This window comes from Jaculus jaculus, chromosome 18, assembly GCF_020740685.1.
Source record: "Jaculus jaculus isolate mJacJac1 chromosome 18, mJacJac1.mat.Y.cur, whole genome shotgun sequence".
Lineage (NCBI taxonomy): Eukaryota > Metazoa > Chordata > Mammalia > Rodentia > Dipodidae > Jaculus > Jaculus jaculus.
In genome coordinates, this window is record NC_059119.1 from 29,039,095 (window position 1) to 29,057,624 (window position 18,530).

The 18,530-nt window shown below is 41.3% G+C and overlaps 1 protein-coding gene across 4 annotated transcripts in view; it reads right to left on the minus strand.

Moving 5' to 3' along the window:
- The window catches only part of Ercc6 (ERCC excision repair 6, chromatin remodeling factor), an 84,151-nt gene that overhangs the window by 17,668 nt on the left and 47,953 nt on the right, over window positions 1-18,530 (minus strand). For all 4 annotated transcript variants that reach the window (XM_045137442.1, XM_004658042.2, XM_045137444.1 and 1 more), the window contains 4 exons: window positions 16,672-16,807; window positions 5,045-5,215; window positions 4,435-4,611; window positions 1,169-1,285 (listed from right to left, as the gene is read on the minus strand). In XM_045137442.1, the coding sequence (XP_044993377.1) occupies window positions 1,169-1,285; window positions 4,435-4,611; window positions 5,045-5,215; window positions 16,672-16,807 (601 nt within the window). The remainder of the gene's footprint in view (window positions 1-1,168; window positions 1,286-4,434; window positions 4,612-5,044; window positions 5,216-16,671; window positions 16,808-18,530) is intronic.

Below are 18,530 nucleotides of genomic sequence, written 5' to 3' on the forward strand. Positions count from 1 at the left end.
TGGGGCATGTCAGGCATCAACTGCACCAGCTCATGAGCAAAGCTGTAGGATGTGAAACTGGCAAGAATGAGAATGAGAAGGGACAAACAAGATGCCATAGCGACTGACTGACTAACTGACTGGGGTGAGCTCAGAAGGCTACAGCTGGGAAACTGCTGGCAGGAAGGGGACAGCTTCAGAGGAACAGAGATACAAACGTGGCAATGGGAATTTGAGAGAAGAGGCAGGGAGGAAGATGGCCTCAACTCGACAACAGTGTCCAAAATCCTTTACAGTCCACGTTCAAACTTCACAATAGCATTACTTGAAGGCACTGAGTAGAAGGGACAATCATCTATTAAGAGCACAGAATGCCAGGATGTAACCAGCATCACCCTTTTAACAGCCAGATAACCTCTTCCCTTTGAGTATATTCCCACAAATACAAGAAATCATACCAGTTTTCCTCATGACAAGTGGATCCCCATGACCTGGCCTCTAGCTGTCCATTTGGCTTCTTCCCTTGCCACTTTTGTTCTTGATCTTGGCCTCCTTGTTGGTCCCCAGGCTACCCTAATTCATCACCTGGGAATCCTGTTCCAAAACTCAAGCAACTTGTGCACCTTCTCAGGTGTCAGTGCAAATGCCAGTGGACCAGGTTTCCCTAAGCATTCCTCACAGAAAGCCCACACCCCCATCCATATCCGGGCTCTCAGCACTTTACCCCACAACATAGTAGGAACAACTGCCTGCGTAACCACCAGTCATCTTTCCATGTTTGTCTGTGATTCTCCTCAAGACTTAATGTTCATGACAACAATATTTGCTCTGCTCTTTGCTGTGTCCCAGAGTCTAGAGACACACTGCGTACATATCTGGCACCCAGTATAATGTGCAGCATGAATGAACTGGGGGCTGAGGGACCTGGAGCAATTTAAGAAGAGGAGCTGTGGGGATTGCCACGTCAGCAGAGGAAAACCGAAGCCCTGGACTAGACGAGGCATCTGACCAAGGGCAGATGCCACAACAGGTGCTCCTGCCACACGCAGGTGTGGACAGACCAACATGTCCTCAGCGCCAGGACCAAGTCTTCAGGCCTGCTCAGTTATTAACAGGAAAATCAAGAGTGAAAGGGGCAGGTACATATATGTACTTGAAGAGTGTTTGGCTAACGCCTGAATTTACAGACCTGTTCATTTTTATCTGGCAAGGAAAGGCTCATCTTGACATCTGACTTCATCCTCCGTAGTAGGTATGGGTTAATGGTGTCTCTTAAGACACATGCACACTTATAAGCCGTTTTAACCTTTAATAAAAGAAAAGAGAAATCAGTTTAAGGAACACATTTGTTCTTACCTTTTGCTTGATTTCATCTCTTCAAAATAAAATAATGGTAACTGGTATACACATCTGACTTGGAAAATGTCAAATAAGTTCTCTGTGTTCCACAGGACAAGAGCTTTCATAAGACCACTGGGGAAGTCTCCCTCACTAACCAACAGATACAACAAAGAAGACGGGTGAGTCGGTGCTTTGATTCCTCTTCTGTACCTGCTTTTTACTCATTACTGTCTAGCTGGACCCTAAAGGAAAGATATATCTGCTTACTGACCACCCTCTAGAGGAAAAACTGGTTTCTCCAAAAGCTACAAAGGAATTGTGACTCTTCGAGATTGGAGATCAAAAGCTAACCGTGGGGGAAGCTATAGCAGTGGGAGCCACCAGCTAATAAGTAGAGATTACAGCTCACTGGAGACTTAGAGTAAGTTCAAGAGGAGCCCTGTGATCCCAGAAATGAAAGGTCACTCTGGCCTGAAATGGAGCATCTGGCTCCATTATGGACATGGCCACCAGAGAGAGTATTAACTGTACACAGAAAAACAAAGACTCATAGCTCAGGAAACCACACCCTCTATAATTCACTTAAGGGCAGGCAAAGACTACAATAAATTATTGATACTTTAAAAATTCTAAATAGGCTTAACAACTTAGTAAATTACTATGTCAAAGAACATTAAAAAGTCAAACCAAAGTTTAAATAAAAGAAACTTAGCTATGAAATGAACTATAATTTTAAAAAAGGCTTGAACACGATATACACAGAAAAGTTCAAGCTAAACAAATTAACATGTTCAAAAAAGAGAACATGTTAAAGATCCTCACCTCGCCTCACTCCAGTCTGTATCTGTGCACACAGGTGTGGTGGAATGGCATGCACAATTATAAAACACGGGTGGCACTAGGAATAGCAGGCAGTAACAACTCATCTGACCAATGCCTTCAAGTACATGAAACTACTTAAGTGTATCATCTGGACACTGGTTTAGGGGGGAAAAAACAAAAAACAAAAAAACAACTTCACCAAGTGAGCAGTCTTCAATACCAGGACTAACCAGCTACTATGCTCTGAGGAAGGCAATCACTGCAGTGATACTCCCACCAAAAATGCACAGCCCAAAAGCAATACTGAAGGAATGTAAGGCAAACCCAAACTGATACCTAGTCCAAAAAGTAATGGGCCTCTGGTTCCCAAAACCACCAAGGTCATAAAAGGCAAAAGAAGATTAGAGGAACTGTTCTACACTAAAAGACACCGAAACTACTGGAGAAATTGGCAGAGTGTGGATGACTACAGACGAGGAACATTAAATTAGCTCCTGACTTTGGTGTCAATGAGTGACTGTCCTTGTTTTTAGGAAACACATTGTAAGATTGGGAAAGGAGCATTGCGCCTGAACTTACTCTCAGATGATTTTCAAAAATAAACTCAGCACTCTTTTACACACCACTGAGGGACAAGGAGGGGCACTAAGGCAGATGCATCAAAATGGTGGTAATGCAAATGATCAAAACTTCAAAGTATTTTAGAATTCTCCCACTGTTTTCTTCAGTTTGAAATGATTCCAAAATGTAAACTTAAAATAATACAACCAAAGGACAGCATGGATACAGAGAAAGAGAGCACTTATAAGTTAATTAATAACCACTTATTGTCAAGAACAATCCACTCATTTTGAAGGCATAAATTTTTTTTCTAATTAATTCAACATTCTAGATCATATATATGAGCAACTCTTTTTGGCAGAAGGCTTTATGCCTGGTCCAGCCAGGACCCAATAGGTTTATCCCCATCTAAACGGGCTGCACAGAAAACTGGCCTCACTCTAAAAGTACAGCCTGCCCCCACAGATCACAAACTACCCTCAGGACAGTGCCCTTCTCCTGTCCCCAGTCAGGGCTGAGGACAATCCAAGTCTACCTGTGTGCTAAGCTTAAAGCTGCTGAGGTCAGCCACAGAAAGCCCCTCCCACCAACCCCACTCCACTTCTTTTATTCTATCATCATCCAAGTCTTGCTTGTCCCTGGCCCCCACTGGCTATTCAGACTTCCGCCCAAGTCCAGGTTCAGTTCCTCATTACCCACAAGTCCCCCTCCTTTCACCAGCTTCCTTTTCATGACCACTGGCAACCCAGGCAACCTGTAGGAACTGCCTACTCCTGTCAGCCTGCTCAAACTCCTTTCAACTGCTCCTGAGCACCACTGCCTCCCCTTTAAAGGCCCCTCGTTTCAGCATCCACCAATGTCCTGAACTCTGAACCAGAAACCTGCAGTATCATCCAACAAGCCTCTCCACCACTGCAGCCAAACAGCACAGCATGCCTATCCTCTCGCTGCTGTTTTCCCAGGGCCAGATTAAAGAATACAGCTTCCCTAATTCCCAGTCCTCCCTGGTTTTCCTTGTCTAGCCTTTTCACTGTAAGACGTAGCACCATTTTACACTAATTACATGTTTTACGGAACCAATTCACTATTTTTTTCATGATTTCTGACTGTTCTCATGATCAGCTGTGACATTCTTTTTTCAGGAACAACCAATACCATAACTTTCTGTTATCCAAAGATACGTTGTCTTTTAGGGCTTTCCTCTCAGTAAATAGTTCACTTGCTTTTTTTTTTTTTTTCCCTAAAAATATATCTGGAAAAATATATTGAGCAGAAGTAATTTTCTGGTTTTTATCAGGTGCCAATGTATAAGCCTAGACATTTACCTTACAATGTCTTGACTACAAAAGATAATTTTAGGAAACATTTAAATACAAACACATGCCAGGCTGGTGAAATGGCTTAGTGGTTAAGGCATTTGCCTGCAAAGCCTAAGGACCCTGGTTCAATTCCCCAGGACCCACGTAAGCCAGATGAACATGGGGGCTCACATGTCTGGATTTCTTTTGCAGTGGTCAAAGGCCCTGGCCCATCCATTATCTCTTTCTCTCTATCTGCCTCTCTCTCAAATAAATAAATAAATAAATAAATAAAATATAAATACAAACATGCCAACGGTTTCACTGCTCTCTTATTACCTGTACTGGGGAAGCACTTGAGTATCCCCCCCATGGTGATGGGGACACAGAAGTGCTCTATACATGTGGGCAGTGTGCCTCACTTCCACATTACCTGTACTGGAGAGGCATTGGAATAGCCCCCCATGGTGATGGGGACAGAAAACTGCTCCATAAACACAGGCAACGTGCCTAATTTTCCCGGGAAGATAAAGTCAAAGAGTGACCACAGCTCCCGGAGATTGTTCTGCATTGGTGAGCCAGACAGGATGATCCGATGAGGTGTACGGAACTGTTGGGAAATAATACACCGTATGAGGTGAACTATTTAACAGGTGACTGTCAGCCCCGGTACCCCCGCAAAAGAAAGCACTCCCATGTAATACTGCTATTCTCCACATGTACTCACCTTTCACTCTGGTCCTCTTCAAAATGCAAACATTTTATGCAATTCTTTAATTGCATATGGATGGAAATAGTGGGAAGTTTTTATTACCATTCAAGCTAACTACTACCTATAGAGTTGGGTTTAGTTAGACTCTAACAACTTACCCTTCCAAAAGACTTCAACTGACATAACCAAAATTAAAAAGGATCATTTGGACACATATGGAGTTTTTCTTGCATAAGGCAAGATTCAATGAATAGGTTACCAAAAGCAGACAGCCTTTCTCGAACTTAAACATCGCGCCCTACTTGGAAACCTCCCTTGTAAGAAGCAATACCTGTTTGCAAGCAAGGGTGACAGCAGCATTCGGATTTCGGATTTTGTGTCCTTCATCTAAGATCACATAGTGCCAGTCATGCTTACTCATGTCGTCTTGCATCAGTCGAATGTAGGAGTAAGAAGTGATCAAAATCCCACAGCAATGAACAATATCTCGAATTAGCTTCTCCTGAAACCATAATAAAATTGTAAGGCCAGTTTTAAGAAAGAAGTGAAATAAAACAAGCATGACTTAAAATGGTGTTCTTTTTATCCTAAGACTCTCTAAAGCACACTATGAAAACATACAAACAAATGTAACACGCACAGTCCTAACACATATTACCAGCACTTTGTATTTGGTTAATTTGTAAAATAACAAACACTAATTAAATGTCCACCATCGGGAGGAGGACTCTCAAATAAAGGCTGAGTATGTCATCTTTTAACTAATTTTTACTTTTCTAAAACATCTGTATGAAGCTTAAAAACCAACAACAGCAAAAAAAAAAAAAAACATGGAAACAAGAAAGGCACACTTGAATTTCAGGAGGCGCAAATGAAGAAGCTATAAATACAATGACTTTAAAAAAGGACAGAAAAAAAAAACCTCCATATAATGACATAAGGATCAGATGAGACCCAAGTCTACAGAGAAAAACATTGCAGAAAGTCAGGCAAAAACACCAAAAAGGCCTTATCCCTAAGCATATCATGCTGGAGGACTAAACTCTGGCAATAAAGGACAGTAAAGAAAGAAAAATGTCTAGTCAAATAAGAGAAAGAAAGTAAAGGTTCCCTTCTGAGGAAACAGATTCTGCTTGTCCTGAGCACCTTGTCTGTAACAATAAAAATGCCAGAAAGCCAAGAGAAAAAGCTTGGCATAATTCATAGTGAAGAGGGGCGACAACTCTGGGATTTTGCAGCAGTCCTGCTTGATCCAGGCTTCAAAGAGGCCAGGATTCAGGGAGCAGCCACCAAAAGGCTGGCTGGCACGGCGCTGACTGAGGTTGGAGTGATGCTCAGGAAAGCCATGGCCATGCCCCAGAGAGAGAGACAGCGTGCTCACGACCGAGGGAGCAGGTGTGGAGTGGCCACCATGAGTCTCTCTCACAGATGGAAACATGCTCTGCACTTGATAACACATGTTCACATCATACAGGGAATGGTAGAGTCAGGATCCAAGGCAGAAGGGCAGCCTACTCCAAAGCCACAACTATTAAGTATCAGGTTGGCCTGTTGCTTAATATATTACAAAAGAAAAGTATAAAATTGAAGCAAATATGTATAACTGTAATAGTCACCAAAACATGGGAGTCTAAATATTAATATTAAAAATAGATATGTCTTTAAATATTACCATAATTTCTGTGATAAAACCCAGAATGAAGGTAGGGAAAAAAATTTTTGAGACAGGGTCTCACTGTACTCTAGGCTAGCCTTAAACTCATGATGATCCTCCCGCCTCAGCCTTCCAAGTGCTGGGATTGACAGCCATGAGTCACCACACTAATAATGTTTAATTCTTAGCTATGTGAGAAACATACAATAATTTTTTTTTTTAAATTTCAGCCTATTACTGGCTACTTCCACATAAACACTGAAAAAAGAAGGAATTATCAAAACACTACAAGGGAAAAGTAAAAAATAACAAAAGTTGGAAAAACAGAGAACAAAAACTGTAAGAAATAGAAAATACAGTGGTAGATTTCCAACTAAGTGTAATCCACAGCTACCACAGGACAGCAAGTCACTAGCAGTGGAACTTTACTTTCAGCAAGACTTACAGAGGAAGTAAAGCAAAAATCAACCCTGGAGTTTAAGAGACCCAAGTGAAAATGACACAGGAGAATTATCAGATACACCAAAGAAATGCACATAAAAGAGGACAAGATTTGCAATGTCAGTGTCAGGCAGCTATGGACAGAAAGAGGAATGTGTTATACCGCACCCTGGGACAGAAGACCGTAACTTTTACCTACATAACCATGGTAACACCCAGGTAAAGGCCTGAGAACAGCCTGGACAGAATATGCGCCATAGCTCGTGGACACCTGGCCAGAAGCTCTCTCGCAGACAAGGCAAGATCAAAGAGAAGTGTTGAAGCTTAAAGACGCAAGAATCTGATGTGAGTACCACCACCAGACAGCTCCTTTGCAGTAAAGCTTTAGACTGAGTAGCGTTTGCTTAATTCTTCACAAGCAAAAAGGCTGAAATTCAAATGCAGAGTTGACTCAACTGCAAGGGAAACAACTGAAGTTGTAAGAGAAAAAGAAATCCGTGAATATTAAAGGAAAACCTGGTAGATGATGAAATACTAACAGTCCTCTCTTGTGTTTACTTGACCACAGAGTAAGACTCACATTTGATAGAGGGTAGGAGGATATGGATAAGATGAAAACCACTTGCCAACTCGTTTACATCAGTGAATTGATAAAAATCGCTTCTTTTTGATGTTGTTTAGGAAAAAAAAAACTACTGGACAATCTATAACTGTAGTATGTTTCTGAATAGGAGGAAAGGACAAGGATGTTATGAACCTGAAGTGTGGCCCAAGCTTTGCCCCTAAGCCTGTGTGTCCTTAGGTAATTCACATTATCTTTCTGGTCCTCAGCTCCTCATTAATCTTGAGCCCATGAGTTTGTTTGTAGACAAAATAAAAAAAAATGTTTGCAAGAAGGAGGAAGAAGGGGGAGGGGGAAGCAGAAGAGGGGGAGAAGAGAGGGAGGAAGAAGAGGAAAAAGCAGCGGATCAGAAAAACAGAGTAAATACATAAATAACTCTATTGTCCAAAAGGCAATAGACCCAAGAAAAAGTACACCAAGCAAGTACAGCTTCAGTAAGGAACTTGAAAGGGATGCTATGTTGTTCCCACCACCAATCTGCCAGACACCAACAGGTTTCCTGAGGACCACAGGCCAACAGAGCTATTCTGTCCTTAAACACAGAAAAAGACAGAATGCATCCCAAATTGTTGGGCTAAAGCTAGCAAAACATGACTCTCAAAACTAACAGAATTACACACAGTCTCTAAGCTAGAGTCATTACAGTATATATGAAACTTAGCAATATAACCTAACAGAAATATAAAAACAGCTAAATATTAGAAACCTTAGTGACATGTAGTCATAATCATCTCATATAAGATACATATGGTTGAAAACCTTAGGAAATTATAATCTTATTAATATCATCCTAAGGAAGTAAGATTAAAACATTTTTAAAACCAAGCATGGTAGCACATGCCTGTAATCCCAGTATAGGGAAGTCCCATACAGGAGAACTACAAGTTCAAGTCTAGCATGCACTATACAATAAAACTTTGTTTAAAAGAAAGTGTATGTATATAGTAGGGCATGGTGGCACACGCCTTTAATCCCTATAACCTATAACTGTAGTATGCAGCACTCAGGAGGCAGAGGTAGGAGGACCACCATGAGTTCAAGGCCATGCTGAGACTACATAGTGAATTCCAGGTCAGCCTGAGCTAGAATGAAACCCTACCTTGAAAAACCAAAAGAAAAGAAAATGTATGTGTGTGTGTGTGTGTGTATATATATATATGCATGTATGTATATCAGTTGAACAGAGTATCAAAAAGTGCAAAAAAAGCTGAGAAAATTTCAAGAGGAAAACTGTTTGTGCATGTATGTGATGCACCCAACATTCAAGGAGCTTATAAGATTTCTGTACAGACTATGACACCTGAGAGTCACTCAAGATTCCACAGATGCAAACTGTATGGTGGTGATGATTATTACTCTTTGGCCACAGTCCCTTCAGAATGTTCAGTGTCTGCACAGCACTGCACTGCACTGAAGGCCATGTCTTCTGTACTGAACCACTTCCTACTACCTTCCAACAAAGAGCAACTAATTCCTTGCAGTAGGTAGAATCACTTCCATCCTGTTCCCTAATTAGACTGCTACTACACAGAGCTCCTCCTTCACTCCTGGTGGGCAGTGCTCTCCACAGGAGAAGCTCCACCCTAACACTTCCTAGGCTAAATCCCCAACTTCCCAAGCCAAAGCCAATTTCCAGTTACCCATATTCAAATTCCTAGAGGCGAGGCAGGCAGCACCCCCATTGCTGAAACTCCCTCCAGGAGGGCAGGAGCTCTCAGAAGCCAGGAAGGCACATGGAGCATGAGGTGGCAGCAAACTAAGAGAGGGGCATGCCCCACAACTGACTGCACTCCAGGCACAGCCATGTGTGCATACAAAGACAGCAACCGGAAAACAACTACAGCCGCCTGGGCGTGCAGAAAGTCCCACCCCGCATTTGATCAAGCCCTGCACATCTTCACCTGCTCACGGTCCCTGGAACTCCTGACTGTTAGAAGCACAGACTCCCCTTGTCATCCCACTCATCTCCAAGGGGCCTAGTCCCACAGTGAGGGCCCAGGGAGCTTTACCAGTTAAGCTAATGAGACATCAAGCCTCCTAAATATATGCCACTGGGCAATGTGTAGTTTCTTTTGACTACTTCAGAATTGAAGTTGACCTTGGATATTCTATAATGCTAACTACAGAAATACAGAATTCCTACTGTGCTCAGAAAGATGTGTAATGATGAACAAGAATTAAGAAGAAACTAGAAGTTGTTTAAAATGTCCCTGTTGAAAACATAATCTCCACTCAGCCACTTGGTACAAGGCCATGTATGGCTATTTGCTTTCATCTGATTTAATCTCGGAATTCTGTAACTGCCTGGACTGGAGTTCCAATAATGGTGAATTGTTGAATATTATGGACGTCTCTATTCAAACACTTAAGACAAATCATCTCGGGCGGTTTCAAATTAAAAGCTTGTAAAATATGTAACCTCTCCTAGATTTTGCAATTAATAGGGTACATCTGCAATTAGCCTGACTTACTGAATGTAGTGCTGCTGTCATTAAAAGATGTCTGTGGAAGTGCTGCTGTTATTATGGAGACTCAGGAGACCAATCCCTCCTAGAGGGCAAACAGTGGACTGGTAGAAAACAACAGCCATAAATCACACTGTCAGGCAGCGCAAGCGAGAGAAGCACAGGCACATGAAGGCCATTCACGGCAAACACGCGCGGCAGCCTCCCAAGCAGGATTTGCTGCACCTGTAATTAATTAAAATTTCCTTCAAGCTAAATCTTTAATAAACAAGGATTTGTGCTGACAATGAAGAAAAAGGGGATCCAGCAACATAATTTTACAACATACCTCACAGGACAAGTACAGCATCTACCATTTCTTATATCGAGTATGCACACCAACCCTGAGGTTAGTAAGGGTCTGAAACAGTCACAGTACTTGAGGGAGCAGATGGCCCCTTTCCATTCCTACTTGCTATGTTTCTATCTGACTTTCTCACTTTCTACTTTTAAAACATCAAATCTTGGGCTGGAGAAATGGCTTTGTGGTTAAGGCACTTGCCTGCAAAGCCTAAGGACCCAAGTTCGACTCCCCAGGACCCACATAAGTCAGATGCACATGGTGGTACATGTGTTTAGAGTTCATTTGCAGTGGTTAGGGGCCCTGGTATGCAAATTTTTTTCTCTCTCTCAAATAAAGAAATAAAAATATTTTAAAAAAATCAAATCATGGGCTAGGGAGGTAGTGGTTAAGACACTCGTCCATGAAGCCTAAGGACCCAGGTTTGATTCCTCAGGACCCACATAAGCCAGATGCACAAGGTGGTGCACATGTGTCTGGGGTTCATTTGCAGTGGCTGGAAGGCCTGGCACGTCCATTCTTTCCTCCTCCTCCTCCTCCTCTTCCTCCTCCTCCTCCCCCTCCCCCTCCTCCTTCCTCTATCTGTCTCTCTCTCTCTCTCTCTCTCTCTCTCTCTCTCTCTCTGCCCCTCCCTCCCTGCCTCCTCTCTCTCTTTCAAATAAATAAAATCTTTCATTTTCATCAGTGGTGCAGACACTGTTAGGTTACCCATACTCACACGAGAATCTGAATTAACAACCAACCATGAAAGCACAAGGGAAACTAGCTGAGAAAAATAGGTTTGGGGGGAGCAGAAGGGAGCAAGGAGGTAACAAGGGAATGAATATGATCAAATATATACATGTAAGAACTTGTCAGAGAAATAATAAAAATTTTAAAGACTTTATGAAGAATTTGCTCCCACAAAAAAAAACTTTCCAGAATTTTCCAGGATACACAAGGTTTCCTTATCATGTGCTCCAGTATTTCTGCTGCAGACCAGGATTTTCAGACTCAATGAATATTGTTGGGACTGCCTCCTTACCAGAGTGACAGCCTCCATGAAGAACAGTATTATGATCCACTGATCTTTGTATCTTCAGAATCACCCTTGCTTATAACAGGATATGCCCAAATCAATGTTTGGTGAATAAAAAGCAAAAGGTCAAGTCTTTACTTGCAATATTCCAGAAACCAGGCCTTTTAAAAGGTAGTTTTACCAGATGGGCAAGTGTTGGTATGATTCACTTTTTAACCAGATCTTCTATTTAATTTCTTTATTTGAGAGAGATGAGAGATAGAGAGAGAACGGGCGTGCCAGGGCCTCCAGCTACTGTATATGAATTCCAGACGCATGCACCATGTTATGCATCTGGCTTATGTGGGTCCTAGGGAATCGAACCATGGTCCTTTGGCCTTGCAGGCAAGTGCCTTAACCACTAAGCCACTTCTCCAGCCCGACCGTGAACATTTTTGATAAAGGAAATAATCTTTTTATCTAGAATATGTGCTGAATAATCTGCAATGTCTCTTTCACCATCTTTTCTCAAGTTCTGAGATGAGAAGAACTGTGATATGCTCTGTCGCTAACTAAAATCTCTGGGTAACTAAACATCAGGGACCACATTGAACTCTTGGTGCACACACATTCATGTTTAGTTCTTAAGAATTTTAAGGAGACAGGCGTGGTGATGCACGTCTTTAATCCCAGCACTTGGGAAGCAGAGGTAGGAGGATCACCATGAGTTCAAGGCCACCCTGAGACTACAGAGTTAATTCCAGGTCAGCCTGGACCAGAGTGAGACCCTACCTCAAAAAAAAAAAAAAGAATTTTAAGGAAATTGTTTTTAAGGCTCTCTCATTCTACAGGTTAACAAACCAGCTCAGAGAAGCCAAGTGACCTGCCAAGTTCTCCAAGTTATAAAATGACAGGCGTGAGGCTCAAATCCCTCACAACTATCCTCTTCACCCTTTACGAGACAGGCACTCTACCACTCGTATGCTTCTAAATGGCACAAAATTACCAAGCAGAACCGAATTAACTAAAATAGTCTACAGAATTATCAGTTCTGACTTAGCAGAAACAGGGAGGAGCCCAAGTGACAGTCATTTCAGAATATAAGAATTTCTCATTACACATCTCCCAACAAATTGAAAAAGGGCTTCATAGTCATTAAATAAGCTTTGTAATGCTAATTACGCCACCACCCACTGTGCGTTATGGAATAAGTACCACAGACTGTCTTCTTTCATTACCTCATGTATTTTCTTTCCCCGAGAAAACACACTTTGCTTTTCAAGGTTGATTAGAAATATCATATTCATTTTTGGAGCTCTACCAATATCAAGTACCTAAAATATAGTATTCTTATAGTTATTCAACAAACAAGTATCAATAACTTCCCACAAAACTGTTCTATGTTAGAAAAAAGAGACCATAAATCATAATGAAAAAAAGTTTGCTATTGAATGAGATTTCAAGCAAAAAGTAAAGGAGATTCAAAAGTCTGAAAAGATTTTTTATTTTAACATCAGATCTGATCATTTGGTTGAAACTATTAGATACATTTTTTTGAATAGCTATTAGCATGCATATAACAATTCTAAAGCATGCTGCCAATCAGAAATTACTAACAAAGGTAACAGAGAATTTAATAGTGAGAGAAGTGAGAAACTAAAAGGCAATTTGCAGAAAATGAGAGGTATGCAATTTTTTAGAAACTGTTTGATACCTGCTTTCTAAATAATTTTTATTTATTTGTTTATTTATTTATTGCTTTGTTTTTGTTTTTTGAGGTAGGGTTTCACTCTAGTCCAGGCTGACCTGGAATTCACATTGTAGTGTTGCACTCATGATGATCCTCAAACCTCTGCCTCCTGAGTGCTGGGATGAAATGTGAGCGCCACCATGCCTGGCCTAATTTTTAATATTTTTATTGATTTATTTTATAAGAGAGAGAGAGAGAATAGGAACACCAGGGCCTCTAGCCACTGTAAACTCCAAATGCATGTGCCATCTTTTGCATCTGGCATTGCAAGGTATATCAAACATGAGGAATCAAACTGGGGGCCTTCAGCTTTGCAGGCAAGCGCTTTAACAGCCAAACCATCTCTCTAGTCCTCTCTAAATAATTTTTTAATATTAATTTTTAAGATTCATGTCATATGAGGTAAAACATAAAGCACTAGGAAAATAAAGATTGTCCCTGCCAATGATAATGAGGACAATTATCATTTATTCCTTTCAATATCTGAAGAGACACTCTGTCTTCTTCCCTATTTTGTTCAGAACAAATGTCCCTTTGACTGAATGCAAAGCTCACCTATAGGAAAAAGAAACCTGAAAAGGAAAGGAAGGAAGTCAGGCATTAGACACCAGTTCAGAATATAAACCCGCAATGACAGAATATTAGAAATATGAGTAAGAAATGTAGAATCTACTACCATCTGACACACATTTGTGCCTAACAAGTATGTATGAAAAGGTGACAACATCTATTCTGACAGGTAAGAAAGGAAGGACTAGAGTGATCAAGTGTAACTTCATATATCTGGATCTAGGACCTTGGGAATGACACCAAAGTTCTCTATGCAGGAACTTCGTGACATCCTCCACATGCCACCCAAACAGTAAACTGACACTAGCATTAGCAAGAAATAGTAAGTGATTATGTTTCAAGTCAAGAATACAGTTTGAAAAATATTTTAGTACATTTTTTTCACTCTTGGACAACAGACTGTGACTGCATCCGTAGAGATCTTGGTCTTCATAATAGGAAAGGAGAAGTAGAGGATGGAGTTGGAGGGAAAAAACACACAAGGAAATGGTAATGTGCTATTCTAAAATAAGAAATTTGAAACTGAAGTCTTTCATAAACTGAAAAGCACTAAAGGAAAATGAGAAACAACCATTTGTATGTATGTGACCATTGGTGTAAAAACATCTCAGAAGGTAAAACCACAGTACTGAGGAGGCTGGGACAAGTTCAAAGCCAGCTAGGTATATAGAGAAGTCCGCCTCAAAAGAATAAATGAGCTGGGCATGTCTTTAACCCCAGCATTTGGGGGGCAGGTGGGGGATCACTGTGTGTTCGAGGCCAGCCTGGAACTGCAAAGTGAGTTCCAGGTCAACCTGGCTAGAGAGTGACTCTGCCTTGAAAAAAAAAAAATTTAAAGGCTACATGAACAGAAATAAACAGAACAACAACAGAACAGTGAAGCCACTGTAGCCCAAAGTAGAACATCTACTCCTAAAGGTTTTGCCCTCTAAACAAACAGTTTGTAGGTCTCACAGGCAAGTTCATCATCAATCCCACCAGGGAGTCTATGCAAGTGGTCTCTAGAAGTCTGCTTCAGTTCACTCAAGAACTGCAAGGAAGCACAATCCAGGTGAAGGTGTAAAATGAATGCACTTAACTAAGAGGAAGAGGAGATGCAAACTATATCTTTACAAGACAAATATTACTAATGAATCTTGCTACAGGATTTTTATCACTAATATTACAAGATGTCAAGAGATAAGAAAGTGAAAAGTAGAATCAGAAATGTTTGGCATTGGGACATCATGATAGTTATAACAATTTAGAGTTTGCCTAGAAAAACAAACTAAATTGTACTGTCATAATGCTTTTTAAAAATCACTTTCTTTTAAATCATGATATTTACCATATTTATTAATTATTTTAACTCACATTTTCCAAATATCTTTTAAAATCTTAGGCAAAGACAGTGGGTTTTAAAAACAACAACTAGTATATGGAAGATTAATCTCAACCATGTTGGAATTACCAACTCACAGACATTCCTGATCCACTTCTATCAAAAACCCTGCTTACCCATGAACATAAATACATGGGAATTTAGAAGAAAAGAGACAGCATGAGCAAAGCTAGAGGCACTGGAAGTCAGTGGCCCCACTGTCGTTCTCAAGAGAGAAAGACCTTACAAGTGGTGCTGCTTTCCGGGGGCACAGGAGAGCTCACTCAAGAGCTCGGAAGACCCTTAAACCTGGGCTATTTTTATATGGAAAATATTTATTGTGCTTGAAATGCACAGAATCTACTGTATAGTGCTAACAGTCTAGATGATGAACCAGGAAAGAAAGGCCTAATACAATGTACCTACACTGAGATCAGAAATAAGTCACCTTTTTATTTATTTATTTGAGAAAGAGAGAGAGAAACAAAGATGGGAGTATGGGTGAACCAGAGTTTCTTGCCACTGAAAACAAACTGCAGGTGCATGCACAACTTTGTGAGTCTGGCTGGGGAATTAAACCTGAGCTGGGCTGGCAGGCTTTATAAGCAAGCACCATTGAGCCATCTCCCAGCCCCAAACCTACTTTTTAATAATGTAGTTTTTAATAAAACTGCAAATGAGGAAAATATAAATTTTAATGTGAGATGATCCAGGGAACCAAAAAGCAATGTAACTAACTAAAAGGGGATAGAACCTGTAAAATTCTCAAAGTGGCAGGCTGCTCCTTTCCTTCATCAAAACCATGTTTTAATGTGTACTAACAGATGGGTTTGCAGATTAAAGTCAAATGTTTTTATCCAAAATGTTTTAGAGGCTTGAGAGATTGGCTGAGTGGTTAAGGCACTTGGCTGTGAAGTCTAAGGACCCATGTTTGCCTCTCCAGATCCCACATAAGCCAGATGCACAAAATGACATAAGCACACAAGGTGGTGCATGTGTCTGGAGTTTGAGTGCAGTGGCTGCAGGCACTGGCACACCAACTGTCTCCCTCTCACTCTCTCATTAAAAAAAGGGAAAAAAAAGTTTAAAATGTTTTAAGACCAGAAGTGTATTCTGATGATGATGACAATGATGATGATGATGATGTGTGTGTGGGTGTGTATTTGGTTTTTCAAGGTAGGGTCTCGCTCTAGCCCAGGCTGACCTGGACTTCACTATGCAGTCTCAGGGTGGCCTTGAACTCACAGTGATCCTCCTACCTCTGCCTCCCAAGTGCTGCGATTAAAGGTGTGCACCACCGAGCCCGGCATATTTCTGATGTGCCTCTGTTTTGACTATAACCTGTTACATGACATCAGTTATGAAATGTTCCATTTGTATTGCCATATCAGTATGCAAAGTTTCAGAGTATGGAAGATTTCAGACTTCTGATCAGGAATGCTCAGCCTGTGTACTTTTTGCTTGGATTGCTTAAAACTGCTCAGAGTCCCTCCAGTTCACTGCCACATAGGTCACTTAACTTGTAACCTCAGGTGCACAATCAGCTGTGCTTTCCTGGACCATACATCACAGCATCACCAGACTGTTAGAACAGGAAAGCCTGTATTCATAGCAGTTTGGAAAATGCAGGGCTTCAAGTCAATAATTTTAGATACATAAGAGAAACACAGGAATGCTCATATGACAAACACATGGTCCAAAGAAAACACAATATGTATGGTAGAGGTCAAAAAACAGTACTGATGCACTGTAACTTTACCTTTTTGTGAGCATAGGAACCAGTTTCATGTAGAACTGCCACTCTGAATGGAGGCCACCATGTGTGAAATTCTTTCACCCACTGATGCATCACTGTTGTTGGACAGACAATTACAGTGGGGCCCAACCCCAGGAACCTGCACCCAAAGGTCCAAGAAGAAAACACACAACCATGAAAGACAGCAGAGAAAGTGACCAACTGCCAAAAAAACAAACTTTGAATGGTTCAAAACATGCAAACTATGAAAACTGTTGACATATTTTTTAAAGAAAAATCTAGAGGTAATACCCAGCAAGTAAAATCTACAGTTCATTCATCATTGTGGTTGCAGGAATTGTGAGTAAGGGGAAATCAAACCGATACTGTACAAAAAATAGTTTCTCTCCACTTGTATTAACACACTGTATCCAAACTTAGGTGAATGTAACAGCATCTTAAATTTGTCTGAAGCTCTACAGTTTAACAGTTTTCCATCCAGAATCTCAAAACATCTTCACTGCCCTGGCAATCAGGCAGGACAGAGTTCAGGGGCTTCAAAGGCTCTGGGCCTAGGGTGACATGTCACCAGGCAATGGAAGGATGCTTAGAAGTCAGTTTTCTGGTTGCTGTGACCTGCTCTTACTATAAAATGCTACCCACTTCCCTGCACAATGACAATACAGTGCAGGAGCATCCCAGTGGCCATTCTTCCCAGGAAAGCTGCCCCCGAGAAAGCTCACGGGGCTACAGTGAAAGCACTGAACAGCATTAAGTACCAACCAGAGCTTTGCCAGCAGCCACAGACCCAGTCATCCCAACACAACACTTATGTTCCAGGCTGTATATGGCTTGCAGCATTATTTATACTACAGACAGGATGGACATGACCTAAATGTCCAGGGATAAGGGAAGGGAAGAATTACTCATCATTCCACAGCAAAGGCCCTCCAATTAGGGACGCTGTCTGCATGTACAAACTATAGGATCTCAGGCACATTATTTAACCCTCTGAACTATAGTTTCTTGCCTTCAAGTGGAAATCATAATAGCACTGACCTTACAGAGTTGCTATGAAGATGAAACCAGTTAACATCTGTGAACTGCTTAGAATGGTGTCATTTAGTGAATGCTAAAAGGATTTGTTAAAATGAGTATGTGGCTCATGCCTTTAGTCCCAGCACTCAGTAGGCTGAAGTAGGAAGACTGCTTTGAGTTTGAGGCCAGCCTGGAATTTATAATTCCATGTCAGCCTGGGCTAGAATGAGACCTGCCTCAAAAGGGGGCAGGGATTGTTTAAAAAGATAAAATATCATATAAACATTAAAATAGCCTTTGAGGAATCTTTAATAGCTTGAGAAATGCTCATAATATTTTCTTTTTACTTATTTACTTTATTTGAGAAATAGAGTGAGGGGGGATGGGCACATCAGGGCCTTCAGCTGCTGCAAACAAACTCCAGACACATGCACTACCTTGTGTATCTGGCTTATGTGGGTACTGGGGAATTGAACCTGGGCCCTGGACCTTTGACGCTGCAGGCAAGCACCTTAACTGCTAAGCCATCTCTCCAGCTCTCATGAGAAATTTTTTAAAGTAAAATTATTTATGAAATCACCCTAATTCCCTGATACCAGGTAGCCAGGAGGCTAGTGGTAGCCACTGAATCCATGGGCTCCTCCCCTTCCTCCTCCTTCCCTGTCTGCCTTTGCTCCAGGGAGCTGGTTTTACCCTCCCTCCCATAGAGTTCAACCGTATGGGGCCCTGATTGCTGACGTGGCCACTGAAGCAGAGTCTTGCCCATCTGAAGCCTGTCAGTGCTCAGCACACTTTCAAAGCTGGCTGGGTAGAACTAATTGACTTAAGGACTCACACTGCAGGTC